Genomic DNA, 20,408 nt, shown 5'->3' with positions numbered 1-20,408 from the left:
CGGCTAATTGCATTATGGCCCAGTACGGACTTTGTGAGCTCAGCTCGTGATGGCAGTGAGCCGTCGGCAAAGGGCAAAATGAATGGCTTCCCAATCAGAAGTCACGTCCCTTCGCTACTACAATAAAGACTCATTCGCAGCCGACTCACTAAGTTTCCCTCCAGGAAGACTCTACCCTCAAGCTGATGTGTAGCACGACTGTGCTCTGAATGCCGTGCATGCGAGGGGAGCCGCGGTTCTCATCCTCCCAGCTAAGCATGTCAGCCTCCTGCCTCCAACACTGAATCCCATTTCAACATGTGCGAAAAGCCAACCTGAGAGAGAAAGCACACAATGCAGCCAGCTCTCCCCTCCCCTCTGTGCGCCTCTCGCTGTGTGGAGGCCCTGGGCTTTAAGGGGAAGGATGCTTCAGACGCCCGTAAATAATGCAAAGTCTGTATGTTCTTTTCCCCTTTTTTCTCGAGCACTTGCAAACAGCCCTTTAGCAAATGGTAACGCCAGTAAGGCCAGGTACGTGGAGGCACAGGGGGGAAAAAAAAAATAACATGAAGTGTTGAGAGGCTGAGGACTGAGTGATGGAGGGGAGAGTGAAATAGAAAAAGGTACAAAGTTCAGTCACTCAGTGAGGGCATTAGGCTCTGAGGCATGAGGAGTATGCTGACAGAATGTTTGGAAGAGGTTCAGTGATCCATCAGAGGAAAGCCTGTCTCTCCATCCTGCCCGCTGGAGAGCCCTTTCCTTCGTGTTTTGCCTGGCAGTAACTCCCTGCACGTCTCTCTCTCTCTCTCTCTCTCTCTCTCTCTCTCTCTCTCTCTCTCTCCTTGCAGAACGTCTCCTGGGGTAAGCAGTATTCTTATGCCCTCTTCAAAGCCATGAGCCACATGCTGTGCATCGGGTACGGCGCCCGGGCGCCCGTCAGCATGTCTGACCTGTGGATCACCATGCTGAGTATGATTGTAGGCGCCACGTGCTACGCCATGTTTGTGGGCCACGCCACGGCTCTGATCCAGTCACTGGACTCTTCACGCAGGCAATACCAAGAGAAGGTAAGAAGCAGAGGCACGCGGACGTAATATTAAATGCAGACTGAAGGAAAAGAGCTGATTTATATGATTTACTGTACATCATAATGCTTGTCAGCAACTTTAAAGTAATCCTGTAAAGCAGGCGAATGCCCGGTGTGGCCGACAAATCTGCTAATAATTTGTTATAATGTAAGGTAAGTCACGCTAATTAGCAGCGGGACCATCTTTAAGCCTTCGTCTGAGGGTTTTGCTCTGTCCGACTGCTCATCCCTGCTCATTTCAGCTAGACTTACATAAATTAGATCTTCCCTCAGTGGCCCCATGGACCAATGGGTGGAGTGTTTGCAGATCACAACATCCGGGGTGATGACTGGGAAAGAGGATTTCCTGCCCCCAAGCAGATCACATATGGCCAGCAGGGCTGACGGGACTGGCCACAGCCTCTCATTGTCTATACGCTGCCAGTTTTTTTTCATTTGACTTTTTTAGTTTATTTTTATTATTATTTTATGCATGGAGGGTTATCCGTTATTTAAGCCCAGCCACCATCTGTGAATCCTCTGAGGGTTCTAGACAATTCCCTGAACACAAGACTTACTGTAGAAATCTCTACAACCATTATTAGACAATTTTCTCAAATACTTTGTTAGAATTTATAATTAATAAGTTATAATTATAAAGTATATTTGAGCAACAATCTAAAAGCCCATTTTTTAACTTACTGTCCATGTTACTGTTTATATGCACAGAGGCAAAACTGGACCGATGCCCAGTGAACATGAATTACACATGAATTATTCTGTGGGTGGGTGCCATAATTCAGCAGAGTCACCTTGGCTAAATACCACATCATTCATTTGCACAGTGATTTAGCGGCTATGGTTTCATTCCTGACCTTGTCAGCCTCTCATGGTGAGTGCAATCAGGAGAAACCATCCCTCTGTGTTATTGTGGCCATCTACACAGCACTTAAGGCTCATCACTGAAGACAATCAGCTGCCTAAAGTACTACTACTGCGACTACTAGGGTGTTATTATAATACAAAGTCATCCACAAGTCACAATTTAAGTGAGCCTAGATTATATAAATGGCAAAATCCCTATGTAAAGTGAATATTAATCTAATCAACTACCTAAAGGGGTAAAGATAGACCATATTCCATCTTTATACTGATCATTAACAGTCTGCTCCACAGCACAGGTGTTCACTTACAAAGAGCTGCAGCAGATGAAGAAAAATCAGGCCAGAAAGTTGCTGATGTGGTGGAACACAGCAGTCTGTGGGAAGACTTTGGTCGGTGCACGGTACAGAGGTTTTTAAACGCAATACGAGACACCGCTTCATGGTCGACCACGAACAGAAACACAGACAACTGTCACGCCGCATTCCACCAGAATTCAACGACAGCAGGTCGCCCACAGCCAACGAGTCAGTCGTTGGAAGCCACTGTTTAAATTAGTGACATATCTCTTGCTTGGGACGTGATGTACATCTGCTTCACAGCAAATCTGCTTAATCTACATCCGAATTTATCCTTTCAACGTCCCCCCCACCACCACCAGCACCACCCCCCAGGCATTGAAGTGACAGCTCTGAGGCGGTGAGCGCCATGCTCGTGGTAACAGAGCTGCAGTGTGTGGAGCCAGATTCGGCTCAGGCCGATTTGCTGCATGGCTGTGCATGTGAGTGGAGCAGGCTGAGGAGCAGCAGGGATGGGTTCAGGGTGCTCAGCCTCTAGTCATTACATCCATCACTGCCACAGCTGGGGAGTGGGAAACAAGGATGGGAGGAAAAATGGACGGGGGGTGAGATTAGAAGTTAGCCAAGGACAGATATTTATGAATACATAGAAGGAGGATACACTGTACTGTACTGTAGAATGACAAAGCACTTCTCCTCAAATGATGGTTTTATCGTTATTTATTGTCCTGTTTCGAATTTGACCCCAGAGAAAAAAATGGGAAAGAAAGCAAGCGCATTATTGGGAGGAAACGCTCCAAGAGAAGGACATAGAGGAAGCGGGGAACCAAAGGACTAGTGAGAGGAAGTGGAAGGAAATGAGGCTGTAAAGCCTGTATGACCTTAGCCTGCCTGCTGTGCTGCCCCCTTGGTGCTGAATCACTGTAAGCCAGCATTCAGCCGTGCGTCATTCAGCAGCAGAAGAGTTATTCTTTAGGATGCGTCCAAGCGGTGACTCATTTCATATGCAGGATTTAGGGTCTAATGTCAATCTGACTTAACTCCTCGTTTCATTGGAGCATTATGCCGTTTAATAAGAATTGTGGAACGACAGGGTAAAAGCAACAGGTGTGGATTATAGGCAATAATGATATTTGATCACTTTTGTTGCTGCCAGCTGCAGAACCGAGGGGTCCTGAGTATTTCTAGAGAGAAAAGGATTTGTGTATCAAAAACTGTAGTGTCAATATCATGAAAGCTTGACACGACCTCCTGTCCTACTGTACAGGTGGAAGCCATGCATCAGAGACTATGTCATTCTCATGGTTGCCCTACGGCCTCCCAGTCAGTGGCCTCATTGAGCCACTGCAGATGCTCTCCAAACACTAATGAATTCCCTGCAAACAAAGCCAAGGCCGCTTATCACCCTTCTGCACCTGGGAGAGGAATCGGTGGTGGTGGGACTCAAGCGTCTTCTCCTTCACTGGCATATTGGGGACAGTGCCAGACTGGGCAACCTCGGAGCTGCTGTGATTACCAGCAGCAGTGAGAGATTTATTTCCAGGTGTTGGGACCTTGGACACACTAGGAAGATCATGTTTCCCCACCTCCAAAACTGTGAGGCAGAACAGGCCGATCGAAATAGCCGAGCTGCAGTTCGGTCAGTAGTTGCCTTCAGGTTCATGTGGCCAGAATTCATCCTCCCACTAAACTTCCAGTAGTTCCCAGAAACCCGGGTCTCTTTGTCTTTGTCGCTGGCTGAAGCACACAAATGGAACAAGTCCTGTGTCCAGCCATGCATGTGCAGCAAAAAAAAAAAAAAAAAAGTGGAGTCACAGACCATCTGGCTCTCCGATGCCGAGGCCACAAAATAATCCTCCCAGCAACCCTCTCTGCCATATGTAGTGTGAGTAACAGTCATACAGGCACTGACTTTAACATTATTATGCACATTATGTTCCAAATTCTCTCCACCTCTTTGGGTTCAACCATATGTGCCACTAATTCTTTGAAGTAAGAATTAAAACATATTTTGCTACGAATGTCAGTATATTGCTAAGATTGCACTCAACTCTAGTAAAATCAGCAGAAATAGCCATGAGCTAAAGCAGTTTGCTGCTATCGACCTTGCTAGCATGCATAGTGAAAAAGACAATCAGAGGAACGCCTTGAGCGTCGTTTTCCGACTTTTGGCAGATGGGAAAAATAAAAGTACTGTTCCTTAATACTCGTTCTCAAAACTGATGCAAACACAGCTAAAATATTCCAGGGAAATCGTGCAAATAATTCTCACTTCATCAGTCATGCAAGCCCCACCATCTGCTATTTCACGCAGGTCTCCGATCTCTTGGGGATATCAGGTTGAGCTTGCTAGTTCGCATTAGATCATAGCTTGGGTGCCGACGGGCCTGGGCTTCCTCACATAATCACAGCCGCTACCTTGCTCTGACATAGCTGTGGGCCTGTACTTGTTCCTGCTTCCCTTCCACCACCTGCCTCCCTCGTCCCTCCCCGCACGCAGAACCAGGACATAGCGCCGTGACTATGTGAGAGCACAGCTTGTCCTCAATACCGAGACACAAATACACACCGGGCGGAGATCACATTTTTGTGCGGCTTCGTTGTCTGTGTACTTTGAAAACATCTGCTCGGTTTTAACACGGTCGCTGGACAAGGTGGTGTTTTACACGCCGGCGCCGCATCACGATGCCTTTTGTGCTTTCTTTGTGGTTGCAGTATAAGCAAGTGGAGCAATACATGTCCTTCCACAAGCTTCCAGCAGACATGCGACAGAAGATCCACGACTACTACGAGCATCGCTACCAGGGGAAGATATTTGACGAGGACAACATCCTGAGTGAACTCAACGACCCGCTCAAAGAGGTGAGACAAGCGCTCCCTTAAAAACCCAAGCAGATTTAAGCGCTGGTTCCATCAAAGGCTTTTTTCCCCCCACTCGTGATCCTTCAGAGACTCCGTGCTTGTTTGAAGTTTTATTTTCGGAGTGGGTGAAAAATACACACGCCTTAAAAACAAAGCGTCGCTGACAGGTTAAGCTGTCACTCTGAGGTTTTGGACGCTCGACATGAATGAGTTTAAAGCGCTCCGGCACGTGAAGATGCCCGTCACCGCACCGTAGAGGAAGGTCACGGAGAAAAACAACAAAGAGATTCTCCTCCGAACGCTGGGTGGACCCACAGAGCACCCGTCAACGAGGGAAAAATATGAAGATGTTCTCTGCTCAAGTGTGACCTAATCCTCAGTTAAAACAGCACAAAAGGCACTTTTATGAAGTCAGCCACGCAGGTGCAGGATGCAGAGTTCTCTCTAAGTCGTTCACAAAGCCAAAGAGAAGGGGCGCTGAACTTTATTGCGGAGGCCGTAACCAGCTTCTGCATACTTGGCTGACCTCCTCATATCAGCACATTACACGGGTAATTATCCTGGAGGAGACAAATTAAAAAGGTGAGGCGATCGCAGGAATCGTGACCGCCTCTCATGTAGCCCCATTAAGTCGCCTTCCACAGTCGCTCGGGGGGAGGTGAGGGGATTTAGGGGTGCAAGTTACAATGCAGAACGACCCACAGGTTTAGTTTGCTGCTAGCGTCACAGTCTGCACGGATTACGCCTCTGGGGTAAACACATAAAAAAAAAACCAAAGAGTCGCACCAGGGCAAACGAAGCAGGATATGAACAGTTATTTCAACGAGTTTGGGTGGTGACTCACATAAAACTCTGGAACTAAGGCCAAGGGAATGATTGCCGGGCATTGTTTGCGGTGTTTGGAGACTAGAGGGGGTTGGGTTGATTGCAGCTCCAGGTCAGTTTGGGCCCAGACTCTGCATCACGCACTGTGGTAGCACTCAAGGTCACTTTTGGGGCGAGGGAGGGGAATGAAATCAGCCCACGGATCTCCTGCTTGATTGGGACATTGTGTGCTACGCTTCGCTTTAGATGCTTTTGCCCGGAGCAGCTGCAACCACGCAGGATTTTCACCTCGGAAACCAGGAAGTCAATGAGTAGCGTTCAGTCTTAATAATCACCGCGGTTGTAGAGACATGGGCGAACAACAAGCGTGTCAAGAATTACTTTATCTAAAGGACGTCTATGGTTAATCAGGTGGTTGGTTAAACACTCCGTCGACCACAGAGAACGTATTAGTCACGTTTTTTTATTTTTCTTTATTTTCCACTCTAAGACAAATCCCTAAATAGGCATAGCCAAAGATTGTTTCCCCAAGAGAACTCCTGGCCGGCCATGAAAACTACTTATTTTCTAATTCATTAGTGGTGGTGCGTGATTGAGGTTGGAGCCCTGTGGCATTAGCCGACACCAGCGTCTCTGCTCGTCCTCATCGACGCGAAGCTGGTGAGCGTCCCAGAGATTGTTTTTTTTTTGTTATTGTCCCGTTGTCACTGGACAAGAGTTATCCCTCATGAGGGGGGGGTCAACAACATACCGCCGCAGATGCCAAGCGCTCCGGCTTTCCATCTGCACAGCAACAGAGATGTGTGGGTAAACAGACAACAAGCTCCTAATCTCCCGCTGGGTCTGAGGGGACAGGATGAGACCGGAGAGATGGCCTGCAGCCGACACCAGAGGGCAAACTCATCAGGATCTGACTCGTGTGCCAGAAAGTTTCTTCTCAGGAGTGATGGGAAGCGCTTTAGGAGTATTAGGGATAAGGCAGCAATATGCATCCAATTCATTTACGCTCGCAGAGGATTTGTAGTGCTCCTCTGTGTCATACCATGCTTCATTATTAGTAGAATGTCAGTGACTTATCAGTGATCAACATATTTTTCCCTCCTCCTTCACCAGGAAATTGTCAACTTCAATTGCCGGAAACTTGTGGCCACGATGCCGCTGTTCGCGAACGCAGACCCCAACTTTGTGACGGGGATGCTGAGCAAGTTGAAGTTCGAGGTGTTTCAGCCCAACGACTACATCATCCGGGAAGGAACCGTCGGGAAGAAGATGTACTTCATCCAGCACGGCGTGGCCAGCGTCATCACCAAGTTCAACAAGGAGATGAAGCTGACGGACGGATCCTACTTTGGAGGTAATGCACAACCACTTCAATCAAATGCAAACATGAATTACAAAGGTGTCGACTACAGTCACAGTCAAGTCTATACAGAGCCTGGGGTATTTCTGATGCTGTTTGAAGTTAGAAGTCTACAATGTTATTGTAGATGGCGATTCTCATTAACCAGCGTTGGACGTTAGTCAGCCTCTGCAGTTATATAACTGCTCATCTGGCTGTTGGAGTAGGCCAAGGCATGGATCAGGCATCCCTTAGGACACACAGAGGTTCCTCCCCCACCCTGCCATGCACACACATGAACACTGCCCGTGTGCTTATGCTTATACCACTAAACAGCGGCTAGTGTAGATATTGACTTTGTTCTCTGGTTCTGGCCTTTGCATCATTCTCTTAACATTTTTCCATACCATTAAGTCATTTGTTGCATTTTGCTTCCTCTGACAAAAGCTACACGCAGGAGAAAGCGCAGCGAAGTCGCCTGTTTTACTGTGGAGCTTCTTGCATATTTTATCTTGGGAGTTCATCCCCACTATGGAAGAAGGCTGAGGAGTCTAAGAATACCTCCTCTTTGGTGCGTCTGCAGCAGAGAGTTCATGTTTCACAAGCAAACTAAGGCAGCACTGGATCCACAAAGGAAAGAGTCGTCGGGCTCGTTGGAACTACGGGATTTCCGTCTCATGCAAATCTGCTTGCTTGAAATAAGGAAATGCAGTTTGTGCAGCAGAGCGTCTAAGCCAAGCAGTTGTACCGAAAAAGCACAAGGAGAGACAGGACACATGGGTCTTGTTGATGTTAACCTAACGTATAGTAAACTATGAGTTGGCCACATTTTGCCTGAACAACCCAGAACCAGAACCTAAAGAAGCAGTTCAGCCAAATCTTTAAATGTCTTCTCAGGTGCTGTGCCTTGAGAAAATGCCCCTTTAGCCTCTAGACCTCTGGCTTCACAATTTCACTGGCGCTAGGTCACAGGTCTATTCCAGCAAACTGTCCGTGCTCACATTCTTCATCCTTGATTCCCATGGTGGACCACAGCAGCGTAGCCACCCGGCTGCAGAAAGCTTCCAGCAGCACATGCCATATTACAGACTTACTGCGTAATGAAGCATGTGGCCACTTTACAGCTATGCTATGTTTAAAATAATAATACTGTAAATAATTAAAACCACTACAGCACCGGGAACTACAGCACAAATACAATAAAACCTTTCATAGAGTTAAAGCGTACCAAATTTAAAAAACAAATTTATTAATCCAAGTAAAGTGTTCCAGTAGTTTAGAGTTTTGTTTCTTTTAACGTTCTGTGAATATTCATGCAAAGAACATGGAGAACATAAAGAAGAGGTCCCTTTTAATCAACCGTTTAATCTTTTAAATCAAAAGATGTGCGTTATATCCATCCAAAAATTTAAAAATGTGCCCAGTTCGTTTTGCTGCGCTGATGCCCGGCCACCTGCTGCTGCCTTCTGCCCATCTGGTATTTTTATTCATTTGCGTGTGGCATTTGTAGATGAGCCCTGAGTCGGGAGCAGCTGGTTGTGCCAGGCACCTCACTCTTCCCCCCCTGTTCTCCAGTGATTCACGTTCTCCTTACAACCAGGCCAAACTGCAGGCAGAATGAGAGATCGTTGAGGTGGTGGTGGGGGGTGGTGGGGGGGACAGAAGACCGGAGAGCGGGTAACAAAGACGAGCTGGGCCACAGGAAACTATTAGCATAGTAATGAACAGGACATCTATGAGGACAGTGGGTCACAAAGCACCTACAACAATGGTCAGAGCTACATCTGCATGCTAAAAAGGTGTCATAGTAATCACGCCTGAGCCTCTGAATGGAATCACATACTGGTAGAGCAGCTCCGCAGTGAAGCCGGGCTAAGGCCGAGGGACTAATAGAGTATAATATTATGCTATGAAGGACAACGAGAGCTTCAATGTCCTACTCAAACATAATTCCTTCTCTCTTCTACCCATCCTGTCGTGGAGGACAGCATGGGTAGGAGAGGCGGTTGCCATGACGGCACACGACACACCGAGTGACAGCAATTTATCCCCGATTCTCCGGGGGTCAACGCTGATGCCTTGTGACAAGGGAACAGACACGTGTCAAACCACATCATGGGAAGTGTTAACAAAGACCAGCCTTACACACAAGCACATGCACAAACACACTTTGGTCTTCCGGTGACGCCGCTGAGTTTCCCAGCTAGTTTCTAAGTATCTACTTAAAGTGGAAAATCATAACCTGCACGAAAAGTGCTGGAAGGACTTAATGGCTATGTTTTATCAGGTGAGCTTCTTTTCACATCCTTGAATGAGTGTATGAAACATCCCTCTTCCTCTACAGTGGATGTAAGGGCAACATGAAAACATACACCCTCCTGCTTGTCAGTGATCAAAACAAGAGGTCAGCGCAGTTTGACAGAGAATCATACTCGGAAAGTGATATTCAAACAGAGGGAGGCAATAACAACAGAGGGAGAACCTCAAACAAATATCAATCAGCTGTGATGCTCGTGATGGCAGTGGAGCCGGTCCCAGCCAGAGGTGGGATGAACCGATGACCCTGAACAGGTCCCCAACCTGCCACAGGGCTGACAAATGGAGACAGACAAGCATTCACCACACAGGCACAGGAGCACCACACTGTACCACTGCTTGGCAGCTTTGACCCCACGAGCTGCCAGCACCACCGCACCGCCGTACGCTATGAAAGAGCTGCACATTAAAAAACCATGAGGCCCGTCAGGTAGGCTGCCGCTGTAAATGGCCCCGTGGCTTTTATTTGTCAGGTGGCTTCAACATCCAGCTTCAGTGGCAAATTGCATTAAAAACTGGAAGCAGGGGAAAACGGTTCAAGCTCAATATTTTGTGGAAGCAAAGTGTGACTTCTCGTCGACCATATGGCGCCCAAGCTGCTAAGCATCCGTGCAGCTTAAGAACAGCGATGTCTTCAAAGCCTGGTACCTTCTGCCAGATGGCTGAAGGGTGAAGAGGCTGCAGCCTGTCCTTCAGGACGCCGCGGGCCGCAGCCTGGACGCGTCGCGCACGCGAAACAATAGCACGCGATCCCGGCCTTTCATCGCAGGTCTCACCGGACAGTGATGAATTCCGGCCGCCTCGGCGTCACGCGCGTTGAGCATGAGAACGCCGCTGTGTCTTACACCGCCGGATGAGGAGAGAGCAGGTCTTTAAAAGAAGGCCCAAACGTGCCGTCTGTCCAAAAGACAAATCGCTCTGCCTCACAGCATCAATAAGGCTCAATTACACTTTGCTCTGTAGTCCAAGGTAATAAAAGTGACAAATCACGCTTATGTACGGACTTTTGCTGACATCTTCATGTTGCCAGGCAACCGGCAGAGACTTTCATTTCTTAATTTTGGATTCTGAATGGATTCTGCAACAGAAGCTATAAGATATAATGCTTCGAGTAGTAAACAACTGTGGCTTTCTTACCCGGGTACATCGGTTCTGACCTAGTGTGACTTCACTGGCTGCATTTGCAGTAGGCGCTCGTTCCAAGATTGAAAAATTCTAATTAAAAAATGCTGCAGTGCTTAAGGGAGAATATGTTCATTTTAATTGTGAGGTTCCAAAATCTATGCGGCATCTATGTACGCGTCGGGTTTGGTGCAGGCAGAGCCATGGACTCATGTTACCTTTCCTTGACCCCGAGCCGTTTCCTGCACAGTCACGCCAGTCACCGTCTCCTCCTCCCCCCTTTGTGAAATTACATCTAATAGGACTTGTGGCTTTCCCTTTTGTCTTCTTTGTGAGCAGAGGTAGCACTTAAATGCAGCTTTTCCATCATAACACTACTCACACCTTATTCACACTCACAGCTTGAGTGCGCTGCGCTCACATCTTGCACACTCCGGGCCCTATTTCCATGACAGCTCATCGCCGAACCAAGAAAGATCACAGCACGACCGGTTAACATTTAACGACTTAATGACGACGGATGTTGTGATGTAGACTGGACAGAAGTGCAAATGTGGGCAGAAGCGGAGCCGCGTTGGCAACGCTTGGAAGCGGCTGAGCAGAAAAAAGGCCACGCTAAGGGCCAGATTTACATGCAGAGTCATATGCAACCTCAAATAAGAACGAACCCCCCGTGAAGCGGACACTTACGAACATGAGTCACACGCTCCGACTTGGGCTGAGTCAGGGTTCGAATGTGTCTTTTCCACCGCTATGTGACAGGAGATTCATCATCGAGAGTTAGATTTATAGATAAGATTTATTGGAATTATCAACCACTGGAGAGAAAAAGTCTGAATACATTCACTCACATGACATGTGTTACTAGCTTCTGTTTCTTCTGTGCTACTGACACCTGTCAATCATGACCAGCATGAGGAACTAGGATCACTGTGACTGTGCTGCTGATGGGCTCTTACTTCCCTTACGTTCATATTACCTGCTGCACCTTTTACCACTCAAGGCTAATCTCTATGCTAATCCCTAATGAGCGGCATGCTTCCCTTAGTGTCGCTCTCCGCTACTCGTCGTACGCTGTTGTTCTGACGCCGCCGCCCTCTGTCTCCCCCCCCGTCGCAGAGATCTGCCTGCTCACCAAGGGGCGGCGGACGGCCAGCGTGCGCGCCGACACCTACTGCCGCCTCTTCTCGCTGTCCGTCGACCACTTCAACGAGGTCCTGGAGGAGTACCCCATGATGCGGCGCGCGTTCGAAACCGTCGCCATCGACCGACTGGACCGCATCGGTAAGACCCGCCCTCATCTATCTGTCCTGTCAGACTGGTCGAACCTCTTGCCTGTCATCGTGCCTTGTCTTGTCTATATCAGTATTTGTTTGCCTCCTTTCTTCATAAAAGCATTGTGTCTGCCATCTTGTGCTGCATGAACTTGTATGCTTCCGTTTAATTTATTAATTTCTTTCCCCTAAATAACATCAAAGAGAATTTGTTATAGCCAGCATTAATCCTTCTAAAGAACCCAATCTGATGTTTTGTGGTTGGATTAACTGGAAGGCAGTGCATGCCGCTGTCCGGGAGGGAGTCAGGTCGCCCCCTTGTTGGTTTGCCCTTGACCCCCCCACTGGATGCCAGCGAGTGGATGGAAGCTAACCTTACATGCATGTGTCTGGCCCCGTTTCTACTCATCTGAACTCCTGGGTATGAGCAGCACCCCACCCCATGTCAGAGCTCTCCAAAAGCCACCCGACACAAACCCTGGAAAAAAAAAAAAAGCACGGAGCACGGGCAGGACACCCCCCAGGTCCAGTAGAGCTCCACACCACGCAGGGACATGTTCCTTACGAGCAATGCTTGCTTATCCTCACTGACACTAGGACCTGAATAAGTGACGGCTCACACCCTCATTTGCTACAGTTCAAAAAAGGGGCACATGTATGTAACAAACAGGGCATTAATTGGTTATTCTGACCCTAATGCTGCACGGTCTCCCTCTACTTATGGAAAAAAGACACATGATTATATGTTTTCAGTAAGCCTGTGTCTTTGCTTATGTTTGGCTGCATCATAACTATGTTCTGTGTTTTCAAATGATAATGTTTTGGCAAAATAATTCTGTGTTTAATCAAGAATATAAATGCAGGCACACTGGATTTCATTTGCACATCACTGTTAACATGGAAACAAAGATGAGAGACTTTACGCGGATGACGACACCTGTAATTATGTGCTGATCATGTCTGAATTGCACATGTACTACTACAGTCCTTATGTCAAGTGGAGAGATCACTCAGGCTGAACATGAATCGCATTTAATCAGACTTCCCACTAGATAAAACCATGAAATATAAAGCAGTATTTTAAACAGAGATTGGCTAAAACACTGTGCTGTTCCCAAAGATTCCTCTGCAGATAGACTTTGCTTTAATGAGACCTTGTTTGCTTTCTGACTGATTAGGTTTTAATGTAGAACAGCAGGACACTGGCATTTAAAACGTTCCGTGCGAACGTGACGGTGTCATCGCTCCAACTGTGTGATAGAATAAACTGATTATATTTCCAACTCTGCAACATCCAGCATCGCCACAGCTCCAAACCTTTAAAGGACCATCACCCTCTCATAGGATCACATGTGTCTTGACTCTTGTGCCTAAGTGCATTTATAAATCAGATGACCTGTCCAACAACCCAGTATTGGACCTAGAACCTAATGCAGCTACTGTACATCCTTAGTCCAACATCTCCAAATTCTAGAATATTATAAGGATTATCTGGATAAATGCTAATGAACACTACTAATGATTATACAGCAAGTTAATGATGCCACCTTTTACATTTACAGGTGCGAGGGCGTCATTATTATCAGACAGAATAAGAGCATAACACACAAATCAAATATTCTGCAGTTAAAGTGTGCCGATGTTGTCTCATATCAGTGGTACGCTTCCAGTGTGCATCTACTTTTCTGTTATTGTTCTTTTCTTTGTCATGGCTTTGTATTTGTGTATTATTTTGCCGACACAGAGGCACGTCAGTATTGAATTGCTTTGCGAGCCCAAGTGTTGACTCAACATTGAGTTAGTACCAACAGCTGACAAGGAACACTTGAACCAAGTCGGAGTCCGGCAGCACATGTGAAGCTGTTGTTGCAACCGGTTCTCCTCAGGATTACTCTCAGATGCAACTATTTACTGAACAACTGGATAATATCACAACTCACAGCTTAACCAGTCCAGCTGTTCCCTGTCAAGTTAAGCGTAGGACGCCGTCTTGTCTGTAATGTTTGTCTGCATTCACATAAGTCATTCGAGGCATAATCCAGGACAGAAACTATCTTTCTAGCCTCCATCCACACAACCCTCAGCACCTACTGTACACACACACTTACAGAAAAGGAATAGTAACTGGGGATTAGTTGCATATGAATGTAATTCACAGGAGACAATGTTGCATTTTACATAGTTTGCCCTGTAGTGATGTGTCTGAAGTTCCCACCGTGCCCTCTCCTACATACTTTATGCCCTTTAACCTCTCCACTACTAACCTACTGTACATTTGCCCTTTTTTATAAAAGACCTCCAGTATAAGCCCCACAGCTATGTGTTAAACAATCCGACACCTCACAGAGTGATTCAACCCGTCCTTTCAGAAAACCATGAAGGGGGTTGTGTCTCATACGAGGGAAGAAACCTTGTCATGATCTGTGCTGGTTGTATCGTCTCTATATATGATCTGCATTTGGTTACATGCTTGTCTTGCTCTAAAAAAGGAAAGAAAAAAAAATAACTTTGCTAACGTGTTGCACATTTGACATTATTTTTTATCTATCTAAAAACTATTTGACCAGGAGTCCGTCTTGAGACGAGCACATCTCGTTTTCAAGAGTGTCCTGGCCGACGAGTAGGCATCAGGTAAACACTTTATTCCAATTCCAATATTGCACCAGGGACTAATTGACTTATAGATTTGGTCTTATTATGGATTTGGTCTCAAACTTATCCTCCAAGAGTTACATCTGTTTGATTCCTGCATCGGTAACTCACGTCACTCACTCTAGTCCTGCAGATGTTTTGATGGACTCATTCAAAATGTCCACAGCTAAGACAATCAAGGAAACAAAGAAATCTCACGCAGTTTTACATGTCATGTTTTTTGTTATTATTATTTTCCCCCAGTTGAATAATCAACTGGATTCTGAACACATTCACTTCTATAGGTGTGGCATTTTAATCTAGTCTTTGAACTATGTTCAAAGCATATTCACAAATCAGATCATGTCTGCAATTTAGTAAAACCTTTACTAATGCAATGTCACACAAAGTTTATGTTGTACACACAACCGCCATTTCATTTATATTTAGTCATGTTTCCACCTGTGTAAAAATGTTTGTTTCTGATTGTCTGTAAATATTATGGGAACAAATTTAGCCTTTACCGTCACTAATCGTGTTTTTGGTTTATTTATTCAAATGCAGAGCTACAATCATGTGTGGAGGGCAAAATTTTATTTCCTCATATTTGTTTCAGTCAAAAAAAAAATATCATGAAGTGATAACCAAAAACAAAAAATATCCAAATTGAAAAGTCTAATTTCCTTGAAGCCTTGAATGCATCGCAAAATTGGTGTCTTTGTTTTGTTTTTGTCTTTTTTGTTTTTTTAAAACAGCCTTCATTATTTATATGATGTTAACATTTTGGTGTTTGTGTTCTGCTTTTTGTTTGTTGGCTTTGAGTATGTTTTAAAAGATTCAGATATGGGCAAATTACTTTTTGTCTTATTTCAAATTAGAAATATAGAATTACAGAAATCTTCTATTGTACTATGAAAGAAAATTATTTTCAAATGGTAAATTGGCCCATTTCTGATTTCTTATTTCTAATTTAAATCTTATCTTTCCTTTTATAGAGAAGAACATCTTTATGGTTTTTGCAATTTTTTATTTAGTCATCATTTAGCTTTTTAGTGGTATTTTAATTTACTATTCAGACTTCCTCCAGTCTTTATAGCTAATGTAACTGTATTTAGCCGGTGAGTTCAGAAATGACCAGATGGGGAAGCATACGATTTTGTCGTGTGTCCATTTGCTTTCAATTCAAATTTGTTTTATCTATAGTTTCACCGTAAAAAAGTGCAAGATGAGTTTCATTTTACAGTCAGAGCAATAATTGATTAAATTGGATTTTTCTACAGTACATGCTGCACAGTCAATTCAATACACTTCTACTATATCCTTTATTCTTTCAATACATTTTTTTCTGATGGCAGTTTCTGCTGCCGTAGTCAAAATATCAGCTTCCATGTAGTCGATGCCAAGTGAAGAGAGACCTCAAAGATCATTTAGAGCCTATGATAAAAGAGCTAGAGACAGAAGATGTGATTTCAATGCTAATGATGAAGCCACCGACAGAACGAGGTAAACCGTAACCGTAAACTGTAAATCTGTTCTCCGTTTACCGCAGTGAAGTTTAACATGACTGACGCCCAAGGTTAGAATGTTTGACATGGGCTACGTCAATGATGGATTCTGCAGTTACCGCAACTTTCAGAACTTTCAGCAGTAGAAAAAAAACAATTATGACTGTGTGTTGTTTTTCCCAATCTACAGTGTTTAACCCCATCAGCTTTAAAAATGCTATGAAACTAGCCTTGTAAGTTACCAACAATCTATCAGTGTGTGGTTCTAGTTGTAAGCTAGATGCAGTCCCGCTGTCGTGTGTGGTTCTAGCCAACCCTGTAGTAGCGAACATCATCAAATGGAGAGCTTGATTTTGAGGAATTGGCTTCGGAACACATCATTAATCCATTTCCAACTGCTACAGCTGTGAAAGCCCTGTTTTATAGCTGAATGCACGACTTGCTGGCAGCCTTGAGAGGAGAAAGCCATCCAAGTAAACGCTGCGAAGGGTGAACTCTGAAGAGAAAGGCTTTACCCTCGGGGACACAGTCTAATGATTGATTGAGAGTAGCAAAAGCCTTCGGCGCTAAAAGTCCACTCGGTCTTCTTTACAGACACATAACAAAACATGTCGATGCACAAGGTCGACGGCGATTGCAGGGAAATGCATCGTCCAAAATTTGGCCAATGTCATAGTCTCATTGTTATATAACAGCAGTTTCAGGACAATATCCTTGATTGTAGGGTCGTTTAGCATTTTACCACAGTTCTGCTTCCAAACTCTGAACTCCACAAAAAACCCTGTCAGGTCTTTATTATCACAGTCCATGACTTGTGACAGGCTGGGCAAGGTTTCCAGGCCTGTGGGCTTAAAGTGCCCTTTAAGAGAAGCACTATTACAAAACTGTTTATTTATGCCATTGAGATATTAGTGGTTAATTTTATTATGATAAACAGTGCATTGGATTTAATAAAATGCTTGATGCATACAGTATACAAGCATTTTGTGGTAAGATGAATAGTTTTATCTCATGTCTATTACCTGGTGTGGTACAGTACAATAGTGCGATAGTAATTGTAGCTGCATCGTTTTGCTTGTTTTCTTTCTTTTTTGTTTGAATAGAGGTCCTTGTGATGTCTTTGAGCCAAGTGGTTATTGTGATTAAATAGAATGTGACTTGATGTGTGGGTCCAACTCATCAGTATTCCTGTGTTTCACCGTCCACATTGGCACCTTCACAGTCTCCGCTATCATGTCACATTTGTCCTTTGCTCATGTATTTCCCATAGTCATCACCATTCAATGTCTATAAAAGCTCATGTTCAATATGGAAAGTCTCAGCGGACGTGAAAATGTGCAGCTTGTAAGATTAAAAAAATGGTTTAAATGACTGCAATAAAATATATAGATTCAGCACCAATCTCTAAAATGTCCAACGTGTACAAGCTGCATCTTTTACTGCCGTCCTCATTCCTGCCCTTTTCCTGTGGTGTAGTGCAACCAAACTTTGCCATGGCTGTACTCGCTCATCTCTCCTGACTGCATCCCCACAGGGAAGAAGAACTCCTTGCTGCTGCAGAAGTTCCAGAAGGATCTGAACGCCGGCGTTTTCAACACACAGGAGAACGAGTTATTGAAGCAGATTATTCGCCAGGACCGGGAGATGGTGATGATGGTGGACCGCAAGCAGTCGGTCACCGGGATGAACTCAACGCCAATGTCAGGAAACTCGATCATTAACTCGCCAGCCCAGCCGCCCTTCGCCACTGCCTTTGGCACCAATCAGCTCCAGCAGTCCTCTGTACCCATGACCTACAGTGCTTCAGCCATCGCCAACGCGTCCGCTGCCCGCATGATGCCAGCTGCTGCAGCTGCTGCCGTTGCGGCGGCGCAGGGGGTGTACCCCGCTCCCAGCGTTTCACACGGCAACCTCAATTCCTCCACCAACCCGCAGCAGCAGGGCGCGATGATGTCGCCCTGCTCCTTCACAGCTGCCATGTGTAGCCCACCCATACAGACCCCGCTGGCCAGCCGGAGCTTCCAGTACGGCTCGCCCACGGCCTCCCAGCTGTCGCTCATACAGCAGCCCATTGGCCAAGCGTCTCTGTCCACGCAGCAGCAGACCGCTCAGCAGCCTGCCGCGTCGTCAGCTGGAGCTGCTCCAGCGCAGCCGCAGTCGCAGCAGTCGCAGCAGCAGTCGCAGCAGCAGTCGTCGCCTCAGCAGCAGGTCCCTTCACCTCAAAGGGCAGACATCCATAAGAGCACACAAGCTCTTCAGTCAGGCAGTCTGAGTCGAGACGTCCGACACTTATCGGCCTCCCAACCATCACTGCCACATGACACATCTCTGGGGCCCAGAGCACACCCAGCCTCAGGAGACTCTCTGGCCTCCATTGCGCCACCGACAACGATCCAGGGAATGAATCTGCAGAGCGGCATCCGCACCACAGTGCCCCAGCGGGTTAATTTATTCCGCCAGATGTCGTCAGGAGCATTGCCCCCGGTGCGCACAGCCACAGCCGCCGCCGCTGCTGCTGCTGCCGCGGCGGCGGCGTCGCCATCGCCATCATCATCGTCGTCAACCCAGCACAGGGAATCCCCCGGATCTAGGAGAGATTCTGTCCTGAGTAGTACAGAGACTGAGCAAGACAAAATGCGCTTTGCATCAAATTTATGATCCCATTTTAACCCTTTTGATTTTTTACATTTAACAATGTTAGAATTCATTTTTTAAAATGATATAAAACAAAAAAAAGATAAAAAGGAGGAACTTCAGCGTTTTTTGGTTCTCTCAGATTTCTTCTAATATAACCTCATAGCTATCCTGTACATACAGTCCCTTGTATTATATTTTAGACACATTGTCTCCCTAAACTTAAGAATGTATATTATATAGATATGTCTTTTCTTTTATGCCATATGGATGGATTTCTGATGGTGCGCGTGTGCATGTGACTTTGTAAGTGAGCGTGTGCGCGTTTCAAATCCAACTACAATATTTGGCAGTGGCAATTTAAAAAGCTGTAGTATAAACATGAGTCTTCCTTACTGAGAGATAGAGACAAATATATACAATGATTCTGACAATGACTACTTTGTTTTGTACCACGGGGGAAGGGGGGGGGGGGAGAGGAAAACGATCCCCTTCACCTGTTAAGCAGCTTTAGGCATCACTGTGGAGTAATAAATGCAAGCTCTCTAATAACCTTAAAAAGCACACACCGATCTCACACAAATGTCCTGAACACTCATTCAGAAATCGACACGAATACTGCTAAGTGTTATGTTGCTCCGAGCAACGGGAACCAGTCTGCAGAGCCACTCGATCCCCACAGTGGCACACGTACAAACCATGACAGTGTTATGGGTCCAAAGGGAATAGATAATAGAAATGCTGCTTTCTGTTTATTTTCAAGGACAGTGGCGTGTGGAAAAAGACACGGATGGATGCTGTTGTTTTCTACTTCTAATTTCAGATGGCTGAGATGTTATGTAATGTTGCTTAAAAATTCTGTGTATATTTATAATATTTATAAACTAAAGATTATCACCATTATGCAATAGACTGTGACATAAAGATTACCTATATGTGTGCTGTAAATAGTTTTGTAGAGCTAGTATTTACAGATACTGTGTGGTGCATTCTCTATCATAACAATGTCTTACTTCTATCAGGAACCTAGATATCATCTATACGACAGAGGTTAAGTGACAAAAAAACATGTTTCATAAGAGATAAACAAACCTTAATGCAATAGCTAGCACTACTCGATGCTGAGAAACGCCTGATTGGACGACATTTAACAAACCCTCTCTGTATAGATCTCCTTGAATGTTGCACGTCCGGTGAACATTCACAATATTTATCGACACACAGCCTGGTTTCTAAGACATCCTGGTTTCTAAGACAAAAGTGTGTATTTTCTATCGCCTCATTTCCCAGAACAGCTGAGGATTTTAAGAAAGATTCTTTGGCTTGTGTGAGAAGTTTACTTTTTTTTAAAAAAATGACCAAAAATGAGGCTCACGTTTTTCTACCTAATTATTGCACCGTTTTTTTTTTTAAAGAATCTAAACATCTAAGCTCACTGCGCACCTGCTTCTTGAGTCGAACTGTACTGTACGCTGTTATATCACAATGACTGTAGTTGAAAAGCCTAAAATGAGATTTTCAACATCTTTGAAAAAAAAAAAAAAGGAACAGAACAAAAAAAGAAAAAAAAAACCCATCAGGTATCCAGTCACGTTTTCACCATTAGATGTTTTGACGTTGCTGAAGGTAATTGTGCGAAAATGCTGGTTTGCATTAAGGTTTCAGTCTCATGTA

General features: G+C 45.3%; 1 protein-coding gene across 1 annotated transcript in view; it reads left to right on the top strand.

The window, feature by feature from the left end:
- The window catches only part of LOC114866514 (potassium/sodium hyperpolarization-activated cyclic nucleotide-gated channel 1), a 42,167-nt gene extending 22,024 nt beyond the window's left edge, over nt 1-20,143 (top strand). Inside the window, exons 4-8 of the mRNA XM_029168361.3 lie at nt 828-1,046; nt 4,942-5,088; nt 7,027-7,267; nt 11,810-11,974; nt 17,635-20,143. Coding sequence (XP_029024194.1) covers nt 828-1,046; nt 4,942-5,088; nt 7,027-7,267; nt 11,810-11,974; nt 17,635-18,758 — 1,896 coding nt within the window. The 3' untranslated portion in view covers nt 18,759-20,143. The remainder of the gene's footprint in view (nt 1-827; nt 1,047-4,941; nt 5,089-7,026; nt 7,268-11,809; nt 11,975-17,634) is intronic.
- The last annotated feature ends 265 nt before the right edge of the window (nt 20,144-20,408 follow it).

The sequence above is a fragment of the Betta splendens genome, chromosome 12, assembly GCF_900634795.4.
Source record: "Betta splendens chromosome 12, fBetSpl5.4, whole genome shotgun sequence".
Lineage (NCBI taxonomy): Eukaryota > Metazoa > Chordata > Actinopteri > Anabantiformes > Osphronemidae > Betta > Betta splendens.
The sequence above is the reverse complement of the archived record's forward strand: the minus strand, read 5'-3'. Positions and strand labels throughout refer to the sequence as shown.